The sequence below is a fragment of the Magnusiomyces paraingens genome (assembly GCF_902498895.1).
Source record: "Magnusiomyces paraingens strain CBS 517.90 genome assembly, contig: contig1, whole genome shotgun sequence".
Lineage (NCBI taxonomy): Eukaryota > Fungi > Ascomycota > Dipodascomycetes > Dipodascales > Dipodascaceae > Magnusiomyces > Magnusiomyces paraingens.
Genome location: NW_022474067.1, coordinates 1,802,083 through 1,819,097, shown reverse-complemented (window position 1 = coordinate 1,819,097; position 17,015 = coordinate 1,802,083). Strand labels below are relative to the sequence as shown.

General features: G+C 42.2%; 5 protein-coding genes across 5 annotated transcripts; 1 reads left to right on the top strand and 4 right to left on the bottom strand.

Annotated features, from left to right (window-relative positions):
- Positions 1 to 227: 227 nt before the first annotated feature.
- Positions 228 to 1,428, bottom strand: SAPINGB_P000541 (uncharacterized protein; the record flags this gene model as incomplete). The annotated part of the gene is made up of 2 exons (XM_031995264.1): positions 228 to 857; positions 940 to 1,428. The coding sequence occupies 2 exons, from the start codon at positions 1,426 to 1,428 to the stop codon at positions 228 to 230; spliced, it is 1,119 nt and encodes a 372-aa protein (XP_031851155.1).
- A 95-nt stretch (positions 1,429 to 1,523) lies between these two features.
- On the bottom strand, positions 1,524 to 4,238 carry SAPINGB_P000540 (uncharacterized protein; the record flags this gene model as incomplete). The annotated part of the gene is made up of 1 exon (XM_031995263.1): positions 1,524 to 4,238. The coding sequence occupies one exon, from the start codon at positions 4,236 to 4,238 to the stop codon at positions 1,524 to 1,526; it is 2,715 nt and encodes a 904-aa protein (XP_031851154.1).
- Positions 4,239 to 4,812: 574 nt separating this feature from the next.
- Positions 4,813 to 11,940, bottom strand: SAPINGB_P000539 (uncharacterized protein; the record flags this gene model as incomplete). Its single annotated transcript, XM_031995262.1, has 6 exons — positions 4,813 to 5,994; positions 6,054 to 6,742; positions 6,802 to 7,302; positions 7,389 to 7,653; positions 7,739 to 11,544; positions 11,652 to 11,940. The coding sequence occupies 6 exons, from the start codon at positions 11,938 to 11,940 to the stop codon at positions 4,813 to 4,815; spliced, it is 6,732 nt and encodes a 2,243-aa protein (XP_031851153.1).
- A 486-nt stretch (positions 11,941 to 12,426) lies between these two features.
- SAPINGB_P000538 (uncharacterized protein) lies at positions 12,427 to 14,988 on the bottom strand (the record flags this gene model as incomplete). The annotated part of the gene is made up of 2 exons (XM_031995261.1): positions 12,427 to 12,638; positions 13,173 to 14,988. 2 exons carry the CDS (start codon positions 14,986 to 14,988, stop codon positions 12,427 to 12,429), a joined length of 2,028 nt encoding a protein of 675 aa, XP_031851152.1.
- Positions 14,989 to 15,347: 359 nt separating this feature from the next.
- Positions 15,348 to 16,691, top strand: SAPINGB_P000537 (uncharacterized protein; the record flags this gene model as incomplete). The annotated part of the gene is made up of 1 exon (XM_031995260.1): positions 15,348 to 16,691. One exon carries the CDS (start codon positions 15,348 to 15,350, stop codon positions 16,689 to 16,691), a length of 1,344 nt encoding a protein of 447 aa, XP_031851151.1.
- Positions 16,692 to 17,015: the final 324 nt, after the last annotated feature.

Below are 17,015 nucleotides of genomic sequence, written 5' to 3'. Positions count from 1 at the left end.
AAGATAAAACAGTTATATAAGAAGAAAGAAAAAGGAAAAGAAAAATTATAAAAGTTGGGGAAGAAACTTTCCTTATATACCCAAGGGAAAGAAAAATTTGCAGTGGTGAAAATTTTTCATTTGGGTTTGTCCCAAAGTTGAGTGGGTTTGTATTACACTTCAACTTTGTAACAAATTAAGGAGGGTAACCACAGTCACATAAGGGCTTAAACCTAATGCGGCTAAAACTAAAATAAACATAGATTGTCAACCATAGTTTCCCACCCAAACTCACGTGCATTATCAACTGCACTAGTCTGCGACAACATTGCATGCTCAACACCTCCCCTTGTCGCAGAATCACCTACTGCCTTCATACCAAGTAGTCCCCTTAATGTCTCAAACTTCACACGACCAAGATTCTTAGTGAACATATCTGCCAACATCACTTGAGTATCAAGATACTCCAGATGAATCACTCCACTGCGAATATAGTGACGCACAACATGATATCGAACATCAATATGCTTGGTGCGACGATGAAACACTGGGTTCTGAGCCAATGCAATACATCCCTGATTGTCCTCAAACATAGTCACTGGCAACGGAACAGGAATCTTGCAAAGGGACAACAACTGATTAATCCAGAAGCATTCCTTAGACGCATCAGACAATGACATGTACTCAGACTCGACGCTGGACGATGCAGGACTAACTTGCTTTCGACAAGCCCAAGTAATGGGACCACCAGACAGAATGAAAACATACCCAGTAAATGACTTACGGTCCTGCTTGTCCTGTGCATAGTCGGCATCACTATAGCCAACAAGCTTGTAGACTTTCTGAGCTCGATATTCAAGACCAAGTTCAGCAGTACCCTTAAAGATAACGAAGAGTATGCTTAGCAGCTTCCATATGAATAGACTTAGGACTCTGCATATATCGACAAAGAAAGCTAACAGCAACAGCAAGATCAGGACGAGCACAATTAGCAGCATAAATCAGCTTACCAATAATACTGCGATACATGGAGGCATCGGTAGCAGAGTCAGACTCGGAAAAATCAGAAAGATCACGAGTGGGTAAAGGAGTCTTGACACTTGAACAATTCTGCATACCAAACTCCTCCAACATATCAAAAATATAACGCGAAACATCCACAGTAATATGGTAAGGTGACTGCTTAACTCTCATGCCAAGGAACTGCTCGACTGGGCCCAAGTCTTTCATCTTAAACATAGATGACAAAGAAGACTTGGTTTTGGCAATGACTTCAGAAGAATTGCCAGAAATAAGTAAATCATCAACATACAGTGCGATAATAACCATGGTAGACCCAGATCCTTTGGTATACACACCGTAGTCACTTTCATTACGAATAAACCCAAGTTTGACAAGAGCACCATGAATCTTCTCATTCCAACACAAAGGAGCTTGCTTTAAAACCATATAAAGACTTCTTCAAATGACACACTTTAGATTCCTGACCTTTGACAACAAAGCCTTTAGGTTGTCTCATATAAATATCTTCTTTGAGATCACCATTAAGAAATGCAGTCTCGACATCCATATGATGAACCTGGAACCCAAACTGAGCAGCAATAGCAAGAACAATCCTCACAGTCTCGTAACGAACAACGGGAGCAAAAAGTTTCAGTATAATCAATACCTTCAACTTGCGAAAATCCAATACACACGAGACGAGCTTTGTAACGTTCAATTGAACCGTCAGCTTTGCGCTTAACTTTAAATACCCATTTGCTATTGATAGCCTTGCGACCAGGTGGGAGATCAACCAATTCCCAAGTACCATTGCGTTTAAGAGACGACATTTCAATAACACAGGCTTCAAGCCAAAACTCAGCTTCTTCACTAGACATAGCTTCTTCAAAACTACTAGGATCTGTAAAAACAAGTAAAGCCACATCATCATACTCAAAACGAAGAGATTTGAGACGACGATAAGAAATACACTCTTCTTCAGCTGGACGTTTTGCAGGTGTTGCAGACACTGGAGATTGTTTCAAAGAATTTTCACAAAGATGTTTAGAAGGAGGTGAAACAATGTCATCAGAACTCGGACGTTTGGCAGGAGTTATAGAAGGTAAACGAACAGCAACAACACGAGATCGAGATTTAGGCAAAACAGCTTGAGTATCATCCTTAGTGACAACACTAACACCAGCTTGGTCAAGAGAATTAACAAGATCAGACGAAGGAGATTCTTGACTAAGTGGCACTACTTCCAACTCAACAAAAGGTGGTGGAGTGGGAGACGAAGCAATGATAGACGGTTGAAACCCAATATCACCCCCTCGTTGCGAGATCCCAGAATCACCTGAAATATCAGATTCATTAATAGATGGACCAGCTTCAGATAAGTCTAATTGTGAAGGAATATATTCCGAAGAAGAAACAATTGGACTTGAGTCAGGAGAGATAGAGACATCATGATCTGAAGGTGGAAGAATAGGAGAACTAGGAAGAGATGGAACTGAAGCAATAGAAGGAAGAGTAGGAGACTCAAGAGGAGCAGAAGGTGTAGACAAAATGCGACGAACAGAACGAGGCTTATGAACAATAATAGAAGAAGAAGAAGAAGGCGACGGAGAATGAGACGGAGAAGAAGACGGAGACGGAGACGGTAAAGCACAAATAGAACCAGAACCAGAACCAGATGAGGATGCTGGTAAAGATCTATGAGACCCAAAACTAGAACCAGAACTTGAATCAGAACTAGCAATAGAATTAACCCTAACATTAGATCCTAAACCAGTCCCCTTAGAATCAAAACAAGGTCCTGACATGGACCCTGAACCAGAACCAACACTAAACCCAACACCAGTGCCATTAATAGACAAGTCCTTATCACTTTTCATAAATGGAAACTTGGACTCATCAAAGTAAACACTCCTGGCTTCAACAATGCTTGAATCAAGAAGAACTCGATAAGCTGTACGATCCAAAGAATACCCAACAAAAACACCAGCTTCAGTATTTGAACTTAACTTAGATTCTCTTTTAGCACCAGGAAGAACAACTGTAGCTTGACAACCAAATACTTTCATATGGTGATAACTAGGAGGTTTACCAGTCCAAAGTTGAAGAGGTGCAACACCACCAGTCGTACGACTAGGAAGACGGTTCCTAATATAATTAGCAGACTTGACAGCTTCACCCCATAAGTATTCAGGAGCATGAGCATATAAAAGCATAGACTTGGCTTTCTCAAATAATGTGCGATTCAATCGCTCAGCAACACCATTTTGTTGAGGAGTATGAGGAACTGTATAAGTATGCTTGATACCCTTAGACACAAAGAACTGCTCCAGGTCTTTGGAAATGTATTCGCCGCCATTATCAGAATGAAAATATGCAACTCGATCACCAGCAGAATCACCAGAAAAATAAGATTCACACCTAGCAATAAAGTTACGAATGGCAAGACTTGCATCACTTTTCCTAACCAACAACTCCACATAAGAGTACCTGGAATAATAATCCATAATGGTTAAGACATAACGATGACCCACAGGGGTAGCGACATGAGGACCGCTTAAATCAGAAACAAATAACTCCAAAGGACGACTAGCTTTTTCTGTGGTACCATTAAATGGCAATGCTGTGGCTTTGCCACCCAAGCAAGCGTCACACTTATGACTATCCACAATCTCAAAATGAGTAGGCTTGACAGAAAGTGACTTAGATAATTTCTTGAGAACGTCCACACTGGCGTGACCAAGTCGCTTGTGCCAAAGATTGGCAGACGACTCAACAGCAAACACCTCATGGACTGGCTTGGAAGGCAAAACAACTCGGAAACGACAAAAGTACAAGTCACCCATGGCAATGGCGTGGACTCGAGTTTTGCCATTTTCAACAGCAGAAATATGGTTAAGGTCTTGAATGAACCGACAACCACCAGCAGTAGCTCGACGATTTTGAGATGGGGGAGGACTAGCTTTGAAGTTTGAGTTTCTAATGTAAGCTGTCAAGTCTGCTAAGACTTTTAATTCAGCTTCACATCCTTCGGAACAAACTGGTATGTTGGCAATGGTTAATTGTCTAACGGTAAATCCAGAACGGTCAGCGAGATCAATTTGACGATGAACAGGGAGATCGGCGAATGTCTCATAAGAGCTGGCGTTGTTCTTTGAATGGGTCTCAGATGTTGAGTGGGCAACAGAACTTCCAGTGCTGGCTGACTCGAAGGATGAGGGTCCTTCATTGACTCCTGTAGTGTTTCCGTGATTAGACATAGCGGAGAAGACTAAAAGCAAGAGTTAATAAGTAAATACGATTGATAAGCTGAAAGCTGAAAGAGTATTTAATAAAAACAGTTTTGCGTAAATTTAGAGTATATATAAGAATTATATAAAATGATAAAAATAATAAAATAATAAAATAATAAAATAATAAAATAATAAAATAATAAAATAATAAAATAATAAAATAATAAAAGTTCGCTATCATACCTAAAAGCAAGAGTTAATAAGTAAATACGATTGATAAGCTGAAAGCTGAAAGAGTATTTAATAAAACAGTTTTGCGTAAATTTAGAGTAGCGAGAAAAAGAAGAGAAAGAAAACAAGAAAGGTTTCTGTAATGAAGAAAATTTAAAAAGAGCATCTTGAAAAATTTTCTTTAGCAATAAAGTCTTGATTGTAACAATTTATTGTAACTCCAATGGTAATGGGCTAGTAGTTGCTAGTGAATAATGTAACAATGTAAAGAGTGTAATTGGGGAAAAAAAAATATTATGGGATAATGTTGAAATACACGATAGTACCATGATATATATTCCAACAGCCCCCCTGCAACAATAGCCCGTTATCAAGATTCAATCTCTTGATCTTTGCGTCGTCGAGTCTTCGAAAATGACTGCGGCGTAACGATGGAGGTATTATTTGAGGAGACGAGCACTGCATCAAGTCCATTTCCCCCCTCAACTTGAGGACGGGTACTCATACCCAGAAGATTCCTCAAATATAAAAACTGCGGCTTAGCCAGAGCTTTGGTAAAAATGTCTGCCACATTATCTGCTGAAGCAACAGCTTCAAGACGGGTATCGCCGGCTTTGACATGGTCTCTGGTGCGCATGTACTTGGTATCAATATGTTTAGTCCGCTCGTGATGTTTGCTGTCCTTCATGAGATCCAGGACACCTTTGTTGTCCTCCATGATGACAGTCGTTGGTTGAGATTCACCAAGTTCTTCCAAAAGATCTCGGAAGTAAACTGCCTCACACGTGGCAGAAAAAGCGGCAATCAGCTCAGCCTCGGTTGTGGAAGTTGCTGTCAGCTTCTGTTTGGCCGACTTCCAAGAGAAGGTTGAAGGACCGTGGGAGAATGCAAAGCCTGAGATAGACTTCCTGTCAGGATCGTTTGCCCAATCGGCATCTGACCAGCCTCTCAGAAGCCGCGGAGAGGCGCCTGGTACATTTTTGTGATAGACAATTGCCAGGTCCTTAGTGCCTTTGAGGTAGCTCAGAACATGATAAGCTCTATCCATATGAATGGCTCTAGGGTCACTCGAATACTGAGCAAGCTTGCCTGTAGCATAGGCAATGTCTGGACGAGCCGTCTGAGCAGCAAACTGTAGCTTGCCAAGAATGCTGCGATATAGCGATTGGTTAGCTGGACGAGCATCGAGGCCCTGTGGGAAATCAAGGCCATGTTTCTTGGGCAACGGTATCGACTTAGCTGTTTGATCACCCAATTTGAAAACCTCAATCATGTCAGCAATATAGTGTTCCAGATCCAGAGATATCGTCCTGTCGGAGTCTTGGACTCTGATTCCCAAGAATTTGTTAACACCACCTTCATCTTTGATGGCAAAGTAACCAGATAGGCCCTTGAAAAACCGCTCGAATTCTCCCGGTACGTTTGACGCCGTTAAGATGTCGTCAACATAAAGACCTATAATACTGAAGTCTTTGCCATTAATCTTGTAAAAGAGACAGGGTTCTTTCTTGGCAGCTTTGTAACCTAGAGCTTCCAACTTGTCAACAAGCTTCTTGTTCCAACACAGAGGGGCTTGCTTCAGTCCATATAAGCTTTATTCAGCTTCCAGACCATGCCAGGAGGGGTATTATGGTCAATTCCTGTTGGTGGCTTGACATAGATGTCTTCTTCTAGATCTCCATTCAAGAAAGCATTTTTAACATCGACGTGGTGCATTTCGCAGTTCTTCGCCGCACTTAGGGCGAAAATGAGACGAACAGTGCTGAATCTCATTACCGGTGCAAAGGTGTCAACATAGTCAACACCAAACTTTTGACGAAACCCCTGAACAACAAGACGAGCCTTGTACTTGTCAATTGAACCATCCGTGTTGAGTTTCTTCTTCAGCACCCATTTGGTGCCAAGTGCTTTGCGACCCGCCGGGAGGGGCACAACTTGGTATACATGATTGCCATCAATGGCAGCAAATTCCGAATAGGCCGCATCGAACCAGAAGCGCTTATCTTCTCTGTTGTTGGCTTCCGCAAGTGACCGTGGGTCCCTTTTTAGCTTCTTGCCAGGGTCGAGCAGCGCCACTCCCACATTCGGAAATCGAATGAAGGCAGGACGGTCCTTAAGATCTGCCCAATCTCTGTCGCTGATAAGAGCTCTAACATTCTCCACATCAGGAGCCGTAAAGCAGAGACCTGGTTTGCTAGATTCTAACACTTTGATGTCATTCCTCAAAATTGGAAGCTTAATGTTAATAGCGCTGAGTGTGTCAAGTCTTCCAGACGCCATGCGGGCTTTCACAGTTGGTTCTTCAGAGTTCGAGTAGATGCAGCCAATGCCAATGACATCGTCGACAGCCCCGGCAGACGGATCTCCTGATGGGCTTGCCGATTCATCAACAAAATAATTTCATCATCAGCAGGCGAAGAAACAAAAGTTTCATGTAAGAAGTCAATGCCGTCAGCTAAGTGTTCTGATGAGCCCTGAGAGTCAGAATTGTAGGGTGCTGCAATTGAGATTTCATCGCTTGTAGCCTCAACATCAGCTTCGGTTGTGGAGGCGGGAGAGTGGGACTGCGAGTCAGTGCTAACGACTGAGTCCTCATCTACTGATGCTGACGTAGCAGGGACATTGTGTGTTGCCGAGTGAGTGTGAGAAAGAAAGGGAACCGCATCGGGAGTGGGGTTGAATCTAAGATTCGGTGTACCCTGGAGGTGGCCGTGTGGGGCTCTCAGTGTTGAACCCTCACGAGCTGGCAGACCATGCAGCAGTGACCTAGATTCCGAGTCCAAAGCTGACTCAGAGTTCGAGAGTTTCAGTTTGTCACTGTGCCGGTCGGAAGAGCGAGAGCCCCAAAGTAAGCCCGATGCTGTAGTGGTTGGGCTTGTAGAGCGATTTTTTTTCGCAGATTTCTCAAAGCTCCTAAGTCGATTCTTGAGATGGCCTCAGCTGCACTGCGTAAGATATTGCGTTGTGCTATCGACAGCATGCGATTCGATGACGAGGGAGGAGTGGTTTGGTGATCACGACGAGAAGAAGAACTTTCTAATGTGGGAGACGTCACAGCAGAGGAGGTTGGTGATGTAACCACTGGCTCCGAATGTGCAGATGATTCCGAGGACAAAGAAGCAGAGGTAGAGGGTGTTGTGGGAGAACCATTTGAGGCTTCATTTTCCAATCTTGGTGAGGAGTTTGAAGTCGAATTTTCTGAGACTACTTTCTGTGATAAATTAGTAGCCGAAGAAAAATTTTTTAGATTTCGTGGTGGTGGAGAAAATTTTATTTTGCAAAGCCGCGCCACTTACTAGTGGAAGGTTATCAGTAGGCCGGGTAATTAGATTTGTGCGATTTAGAATTAATGAAGAATTTTCTTTTCGCGCCAGCCGCTGAAGTGCACTGTTAGGAACATAATAGCCATTTTGCTCAATCAAATCAGCTAATCTTTTGTTAACAACAACTGTGTCCCGAGAGGCTTCTCGATGACGGTGTCTGGACGACGGAGCAGGCACTCTCGCAGCACCCGCAGCACCCGCAGCACCCGCAGTACCCGCAGCAGACCTAGTAATTCTTCCAGTATTAGCAAGAGGCTGTTGGGCTTCTGCCGGAGCTGAGTGTTGGCTTGTTTGTCGAACAACTACTTGCCCAGCAGTTTGCGAATCATGTTCAGAAGAAGACGGAGGAGGAGCTGCCAACAACAACCGTCTCGAGGGTGGAGCCGGAAGTGGCATATGTCGATTTTGTTGCACGGAGCTGTGCCGCACGTCGCTTGTATTGTCCCCAAAGCTTGTAGCATCCCCTGCTCGCCCATACTCTAGCAGGAGCCTCTGAGTAGATGGTGCAGGCGGTAAGCGTGGGCGATCAATCTCAGCAGTGTCTCTCAGTTCACTGCCACTTCCAGATGCAGCAGTAGTAACAGTATCAGAACCACCAGCTCCCAGCAACAGCCTCTCAGAGGAGGGCGCTGGGGGTAGCTCCGGTAGCTCCTGCCGTATACCTGAGGAGCCAGCCACTTGGCTCCGCCTACCGGCATGTAAACGACGATTTTCTGGCTGACCAGCACGTTCCAGCGCAGATTTTAATCTCGCTAAATTTAGATGCCTCTTCCTACTACCGCCCGCCTCAGCCATTCTGGCAGACCGATTTGCAGACGTCGTAGTTTCTACTAGCTCGGTGGTGGCCCGTACAAGTTCCGCCGCCGCCAAAACCAGTTGATTGCTGGCAGGATTATTTGTGCTTGTAGCAGTACCTTGAGTGTCACCTAAACCTTGCGGCACCCCGACATCTCTCGCAGGAGCTTCCTCCAACTTAGTAGAGGAATCCATGACAACGTCGCTAGACGAAAATTCAGAATCTGATGAGTCTTCCAATTCGTCGAAACCCAGTATATGTTCCACAGACCCATCCATGTCTTCATCATTGGTTTCTGAGTCAACCGCATCCTGATTGTCATCACCAGATTGGCTAGCGGTTTCAACAGCTGAAGCCTCGCGGGTAAGTTCAGCAGTTCCAGACAGCGCAAGATCCACACTGTCATCCTCATCCAAAATGTGTAGTTGTTTGGGAAGAGTCACCGGACTTGTTTGATGAGCCACCACTGAGGGCGACTGAGTTCCTGGAGCAAAGGCTTTCTGGAGCTTTACCATATGTTCAGAAAATGAATTTTCGTGAGAAAAATCTTCGTCAGTATCTTCGGAACCAGGGCGACCAGCTACGTTGGAGTTCACCGATCTCAAATCACCATCATCAACAGTAGAATCTTCGAGCAATATATGGTCCTCAGACTGAAGTGTATCTTTGTCGTCACCAACACTAATTGACTCATCTGCAACCAGCTCCACATCAACATCTTCCAACGGTTGAAAAGAGTTTTCAGTTATAGGTGTCGGTGGTGTAGAAGTAGAATCCTGGTCCTCCAATCTGCTGGATCTGTGGCTCCTTTCCTCAGAGCCCACATAGGTCCAGCCAAAGTTACCACCACCACCACCACCAGAGAGTGAAGTGGGAGAGTAGTCGTCAGAGTCAGATTCATCTTCACTTTCTGATTCATCAGTGGAAGAGTCACTGTAGTCAGGGTCACGATTTCCAACCTCACTGTAGTCAATGAGAATGTCACCCTCGTAAATTGGCTTTTCGCCAAAAAATTTAACGCCAGGCAAGACATGGTCACGAAAGTTGCCGTGTACACAGCGCCGAATGCGCTTGTTCCTCGTAATGCATAGAAAATTCTTAGGATTTAACGGGTCGGGACCCAAATACAGAGCAGGCTCGCCCCGAGGCTGAAGGGTCCCTTTGAGTTTCTGAGACTCAGATTTAATGACAAAAACTAGGCAGCCAAATGTGTGCACTAGTGCTATAGGTGGTTTTCTGCCCGTAAAGGCTTCATAAGGTGAGATACCGGCTTTATTAACTATGGAGAAATTATATACCTGCACAGCGTAGAGCCAGGCAGAGTCCCAGTAGATATTGGCCCAGAGTGTCGACTGCATCAAGGCTCTAGTAGATATCTCACGCAGTGTGCGGTGGGCACGCTCAATTTTCCCATTTTGTTGGTGTTCATCAGGAGCAGTTAAAATATGAATGACGCCCCAGTCTGCTAAAAATTTTCCAAGTGTCCCAGAGATAAATTCACCACCATTGTCAGTAATAAGCTTGGTGGCCTTGCCGTCAACAGCACGGCGAGCAGCTTTGGGCACAAACTGCTTAAAGAACTGGATAAGTTTCCCAGGAGCTTCATCCTTAGATTCCAGAGCAAAAGCATAGATGTAACCAGAAAATGCATCAATGATATTCAGCATGTACCTGGCCCCTGAAGAGGCAGGACCTATGGGACCGACGAGATCAGCATGAATCTGGGCTAACGGAGCCGTGGATTCAGAAGCTATATGCTTATCCGGAGAAGTGAACCTCTTAATGCTTCTTGACGTGCCACATATGACACAGTCCTTGATCAATTCTTCGTCACGCTTGGTCACCTCAAAGGGAGGATCAGCAAGCTTGGCTAAATGTTTCACCGAAGTCAAAGAGCAATGAGCAAAACGAACATGACAGTCAAGTGCCTGCGAATTCAACACGGCCTCCTTTGCAATAAATTTGAGAGACTGTGAAAGGACAGGTAGTCCCTTTCCAACCGCGAAGGCTGATTTATCAACCTTCCTCATAGCTTCTGGTCCTTGTCTGCAAATCTGATCCCAGTCAATTGAATTTCCTGAGAACTTGAAAGATCCAGTTGGAGGTACGATATTCCTAGTAAACTTTACCGGAACAATGTTGGCACAAATGTGAGACTTGGCATCTCTGGCACCGCCAACCCTACCAACCTTTTCCTCACCAAAATAGGCCAGACAATCCCCACTTGGGACCGTATGAAAAGAAACATCGTGCGTGCGCCAGACAGAATCAGAAAACAAATTGCTAGACCCAGCAGGAAAATAAAGTGCGTCAGCAATATGGCAAATATTGGTGCCACCGTCACCTTTTAATACAACAGCAATTTTACCTTCCCCTTCTAACACGATGTCGGAACCACCATAGGAGCTGATAGTTTTGGGGCTGCTGTATTTCTCATACGACACAAAGTAGCTGTTGTCTGAGATAAGGTGACCAGTAGCATTTCCAGAATCGAGAACATTTGGAAGATTTGTTTCACCCACAGAGGCGATTTGGTTGGCAGGTGGAAGAAAAGCAACTGGCGAATAATCACTGCTTCCGCCGTCATTATCAAATATGTCTTGGATAGCCCGAGCAACAGAGCAAAGAGTTTCAACATCGTCGCGAGCCACCTCAAGGTATTCGGTAGCTTTCAAGGCAGCAACTCTGTTTTGACCATCAGAGTTCGACTTTCTAGCTTGCTTGTCTTCATTGTTGCGCCTCTTGTTGCCACCGGACCCCTTGGACCACTGCTTCCCTTTTCCATGCTTGGTATCAGAGTGGCCAGCTTTCTTCGAAGTTTCCTGCTTGGATTCCTGCTTGGGTTCTTGCTTGGGTTCCTGCTTTGGCACCACTTTTGTCGAACCGTCAATAATTCTTCGACCTTTTACGAAGGCTGCAGAAGTTGCTTCAACTAGCGCTGGGATTTCAACTGAATCACAGGGCTCCATCCTCCAGATCTTGACTTGAAAATGTCGACAAACTTGGTAATCCCCCAGAGATGACTCTGAGGATCTTCGCGAGCAGCTGCTGAAACCTTGTTGTTATTCAGCACTGCTAATATAAGGTCACGGTGAAAGGTGCCATCCGGGTTGTTAAAGAAATATTGCTCCACTACAGAGGCCCACTTGGAAGCTTCAGTAACAGTAGCTTGTATTTTGGTTTCAATTTCACTGCTGGTAAGCCCGGCGAAATAACTAGGACCTGGAACTCCTACTGAGATAGCTTGCGTCATCGCAAATACAATGTTAAGCTCAGGGCTTGGGGATATGCGCAAACCAATATGATTAAGACGTTGGTAAAATGAGAGCACTCGCCCCAGGTCAGCGGGCTCTAGGATTTCAGGATCTATACGAGCCATTCTTTTCCAGGTTCAAATAGGACCCCATGGCTTCTTCCCGCACAGACGCCGAATCCATAGGTGGAGTTTTTAGAAACTCGGGCGACGTGTCCCACCGGGCCTGTTCAGCTGCAGCCAGGTTAGCTGCAGGCGTGGTTTTAAAATGTAAGCCTTGAGTAGTTCATCAAGGGCCCTCTCAAACCTGATACCGTAACCAAGCTGAAGGGCAGTATGGCCAACAATTGGCTTATAGATATAGTTGTTCCAAAACTCCGGCCGCAGCTGTTAATTTGCCCAATAAGACCGTATATCCAAAAATCCAATTCACTTTTTTGTAGAGAAATTGTTTGAAATTTGGCGCTTGAGGAGCGTCAAAGGAGCTCATAACCTTTTGAGATGGGGGAGGACTAGCTTTGAAGTTTGAGTTTCTAATGTAAGCTGTCAAGTCTGCTAAGACTTTTAATTCAGCTTCACATCCTTCGGAACAAACTGGTATGTTGGCAATGGTTAATTGTCTAACGGTAAATCCAGAACGGTCAGCGAGATCAATTTGACGATGAACAGGAGATCGGCGAATGTCTCATAAGAGCTGGCGTTGTTCTTTGAATGGGTCTCAGATGTTGAGTGGGCAACAGAACTTCCAGTGCTGGCTGACTCGAAGGATGAGGGTCCTTCATTGACTCCTGTAGTGTTTCCGTGATTAGACATAGCGGAGAAGACTAAAAGCAAGAGTTAATAAGTAAATACGATTGATAAGCTGAAAGCTGAAAGAGTATTTAATAAAACAGTTTTATGTAAATTTAGAGTATATATAAGAATTATATAAAATGATAAAAATAATAAAATAATAAAATAATAAAATAATAAAATAATAAAATAATAAAATAATAAAATAATAAAAGTTCGCTATCATACCTAAAAGCAAGAGTTAATAAGTAAATACGATTGATAAGCTGAAAGCTGAAAGAGTATTTAATAAAAACAGTTTTGCGTAAATTTAGAGTAAGAGAAAAAAGAAGAGAAAGAAAACAAGAAAGGTTTCTGTAATGAAGAAAATTTAAAAGAGCATCTTGAAAAATTTTCTTTAGCAATAGGGAGTCTTGATTGTAACAATTTATTGTAACTCCAATGGTAATGGGCTAGTAGTTGCTAGTGAATAATGTAACAATGTAAAGAGTGTAATTGGGGAAAAAAAAATATTATGGGATAATGTTGAAATACACGATAGTACCATGATATATATTCCAACAGACGAGCAGCAAATAAATTGCGAGGAATCTTAGGAACATATAGAACATCTCGAAGAACAACGCGGTCACAAGGCTGGTCATCTTTACCAAGAAGATCAACGACAATGTCACCAACCCCCTCAGCAGTAGCAGAACCAAGACCACGAATGGTAGCCGAAGTGGGACGAAGAGAAGAAAAATATGAGATGTTATTGCAAATATGACTCGTAGCACCAGTATCATGGATAAAGTCAAAAGAATCAGACCCAACAACTAAGTTGGCCTCAGCAGAAGTAGTAGATTCAGCAACAAAAACGTGATGGACTGAATGACTTAAATCCAAGATTGAAGAAGGATGCCAGACGACAATTAAAATCAAGGAAAACAACATGATGGTAACAAAAGATAAGTAAAAGAATGGAGAAAAACGGGATTTTGGTGTAACAATAGGTTTAACAATAGGCGGAGAAGGTTCAGTAATTGAATCCACCAAAAAATCAAAACAAGGTAAGACAATATCATCATCAGAACCGACCAACGGTTTAGAATCAGAACAAGAAATAAAAGAAGAACCGACCAACGGTTCAGAATCAAAAGGAACAATATCCGAATCGACCAACGATTCAGAATCAAAACAAATAGGAGCTGAACTGACACACGGTTCAGACTCCAAACAAACAACAGTAGAACCGACATACGGTTCAGAATTAAAACAAGAATCATCAGTGGAACCAACAAACGGTTTACCAACTGAATCAATATCAAGTCCTGAGTTTGAACAATACTCAGAAACTTGACCAACAAAACAATCTTCATCGCCGACACACGGCTCAGAAGAATCAAAAAGTTCGGATTCCAAATCATCAAACGACTCGGAGCAACTGTTACCAAACTTTTCAGAAACAACAGATGTCTCGGACACAAAAGCGGAACTCACAAATGGATCATCATCAACTATCTCAGAAAATTCATCAATAGTCTCAGCAAACCAACCTCTTGAGGTTTTAGCCTCCTTAGATTCCTTGTCATCCTTATTATCTTGGCGAGCAGCCTGAACCTCTTCCCAAGAGACATGACAATTGTTGGAAGTATGGCCACGCCTCTTACAACGAAAACATTTGATACCATCACCCTTAGATTTGTTATTGTACTTCTTTGATGAAGCAACGAACGCTTCAGTCGAAAGAGTAGCTGGAGGTCCAGTAATCTTCAACAACTTGGCCCATTTATCAGTGTTCCGGATGAAGTTGTTGATATCAAGGTTGTCAGTATTGTTGTTACTATCAAAGCGGTGCTCCAAGGCGTACTGGATGAAGCGCTCACAATTGGGACCCATTGAAGCCAAAGCGTTGAAGGCCACGACCGAATCAGGCGACAATGATTGGTAGATGGAACGCCAGGTAGCAACATAAGAGCGAACAGAAGAAACAAACTTTGGACCAACATCAATATTGCCAGCATAGAGGGATTTCATAAGTGAGATGACATCGGCGGGTTGAAGTTGACTATACTCCTGATGAAGGTAAAGCCAGAGGTCACGGCCTCTAATGGCCACATCATTAACATGTTCGATCAACTCAGGAGAAATATTGTTGAGGATGACATCATGGACGACGGTATCAAGCGAGGCGGTGAGGTCTTCGAGGGATTCATTGGCAGCTGGATTGACAGTACCAGCTTCGACATAAAGGTGGACACCATTATTCATAGCACGAAGACCCAAAAGAATTTTGGTAGCCCAGACATGATAGTTGAGAGGAGTGAGTTTTTCAGAGGAAGTAAGATTAATATAAGCCGAAGTGCGGCCCATAACCTGTTGAACTGTGACACGGGAAGTCATGATAATAATAGAAAATATTATCCAAGAAAAGTATATATTGAAATATATAAGATAAAACAGTTATATAAGAAGAAAGAAAAAGGAAAAGAAAAATTATAAAAGTTGGGGAAGAAACTTTCCTTATATACCCAAGGGAAAGAAAAATTTGCAGTGGTGAAAATTTTTCATTTGGGTTTGTCCCAAAGTTGAGTGGGTTTGTATTACACTTCAACTTTGTAACAAATTAAGGAGGGTAACCACAGTCACATAAGGGCTTAAACCTAATGCGGCTAAAACTAAAATAAACATAGGTTATCAACCATAGTTTCCCACCCAAACTCACGTGCATTATCAACTGCACTAGTCTGCGACAACATTGCATGCTCAACAATGCTCGCTTAAAATCCTCTATTAAACAGCTTGGTTCTAAATCATTACGTGCTATTTTCCCCGGAATAACTGAACTGATCGAGACATCCACCTTTTCCAACTCTATTGAACTCTTTGCTAGCTACAAACGTTTGTGCAAATTTGTTTCCTTGGTTGACTACGGATTCTCAGACTTAATTTATTCCCAGAGCTTCCAATGTTTAAATTCTTCTGAGTGTAGCCTGCTTAAACAATCTTTAGATCGAAATGGGAGTTTTCCTTTACCTCATGAGTTTTATCTTCATTTACTTCAGCTTGACAATATTGCGGGTGCTACTCCCATTTTTCTTTTGAAAGGATTGGTGAATGTCATATCCTATTTCCATTTTTCAACAGTGACATCTCAGAGAATTAAAGCCGTCGGCTTGCTCAATAGAACAAATAACGCGGATTTTCAACGTCTTTTAGAGTTTGGGGTTATTTTATTTTTTCCTGAGATTAAATCGTATTTTATGAATGCTGAAATACATAAGCACTTTTCAATTAAAAACGAAATGCCCAAAAATCTTGATTTTTCACTTGATCAAGATCGTTACATTTTGTATAAGGACAAAATTATTTTGAGTCCCTACCAACTAATTACCGTGATTACTGAAGCAGCGTTAGCCTATGATCCACAATCAGCTCTATCTTCAGAAGCAGATATTTCTAATTCTGGAAGAAAAATTCGGCGGAAAACAAGTTTAAATGGAGCTTTGGGCTCGTCACTTTTTGAGTTTCATTTTTTTTCCCGCCGGATTTTAGAGATGATTTCTCTTCGTCTTGACAAGGAAAATTTTCAGAAGACATTAAATGAACCTTCTCCAAAAAAAAAATCAACCTCATATATTATTTCCGATGATTCATTTGATGAAGAAGATGAAATATTACCCAAACCTGATGTTTTAGCTGAAAAAACTGGCAAAAGAAACGGCCAAGATTATGATTCTCTAGAGTCTAGCGATGAAATCCCACAAAGTCCTGAGTGCTTGGACACGGACTCAGAGCAGCCAACATATGAAAATTCAACGCCGGCTTTAGATCAGGAGGATGCACCAAATTTGGATTATAGTGATCACAGTACAACCGATGCTGCGGAAAATGACAAAACAAAAAATTTTCAAAAGAACAAACGACTTAAAGCTATCTACAAAGGACAAACGAAAGCTACTGTTACACTAAGCTCCTATCTGACTACGGATGGCTCCTCAAAAAAGTCTTCACCCCAGAGAATTCTTTCGAATTCATTGGCACCACAAACCCCAACAAGAGGTAAAAAAAGAGGAAGACCCGCTGGCTCAAAAAATAAAAAATAAAAAAAAATAAAAAATAAAAAAAAATAAAAAAAAATAAAAAAAATAAAAAAAATAAAAAAAATATATATATATATTCTTAAATGTAAAGCTTGATTTTATTTAAATAAAATAAACAAATTTGTTTATATTATAAATATATAATTAAATAATTAAATAAATTACTTTTAATAATAATGAAAAAAAAGATTGTTTTTGTTTATATTTTTAATAAACAAAAACAAAAAAAAAATATAAACAAAAACAAAAAAAAAATATAAATAATATAAATATAAACATAAAAATTTACACACAACAATGGTAATTACCACTATTATTCCACTTATG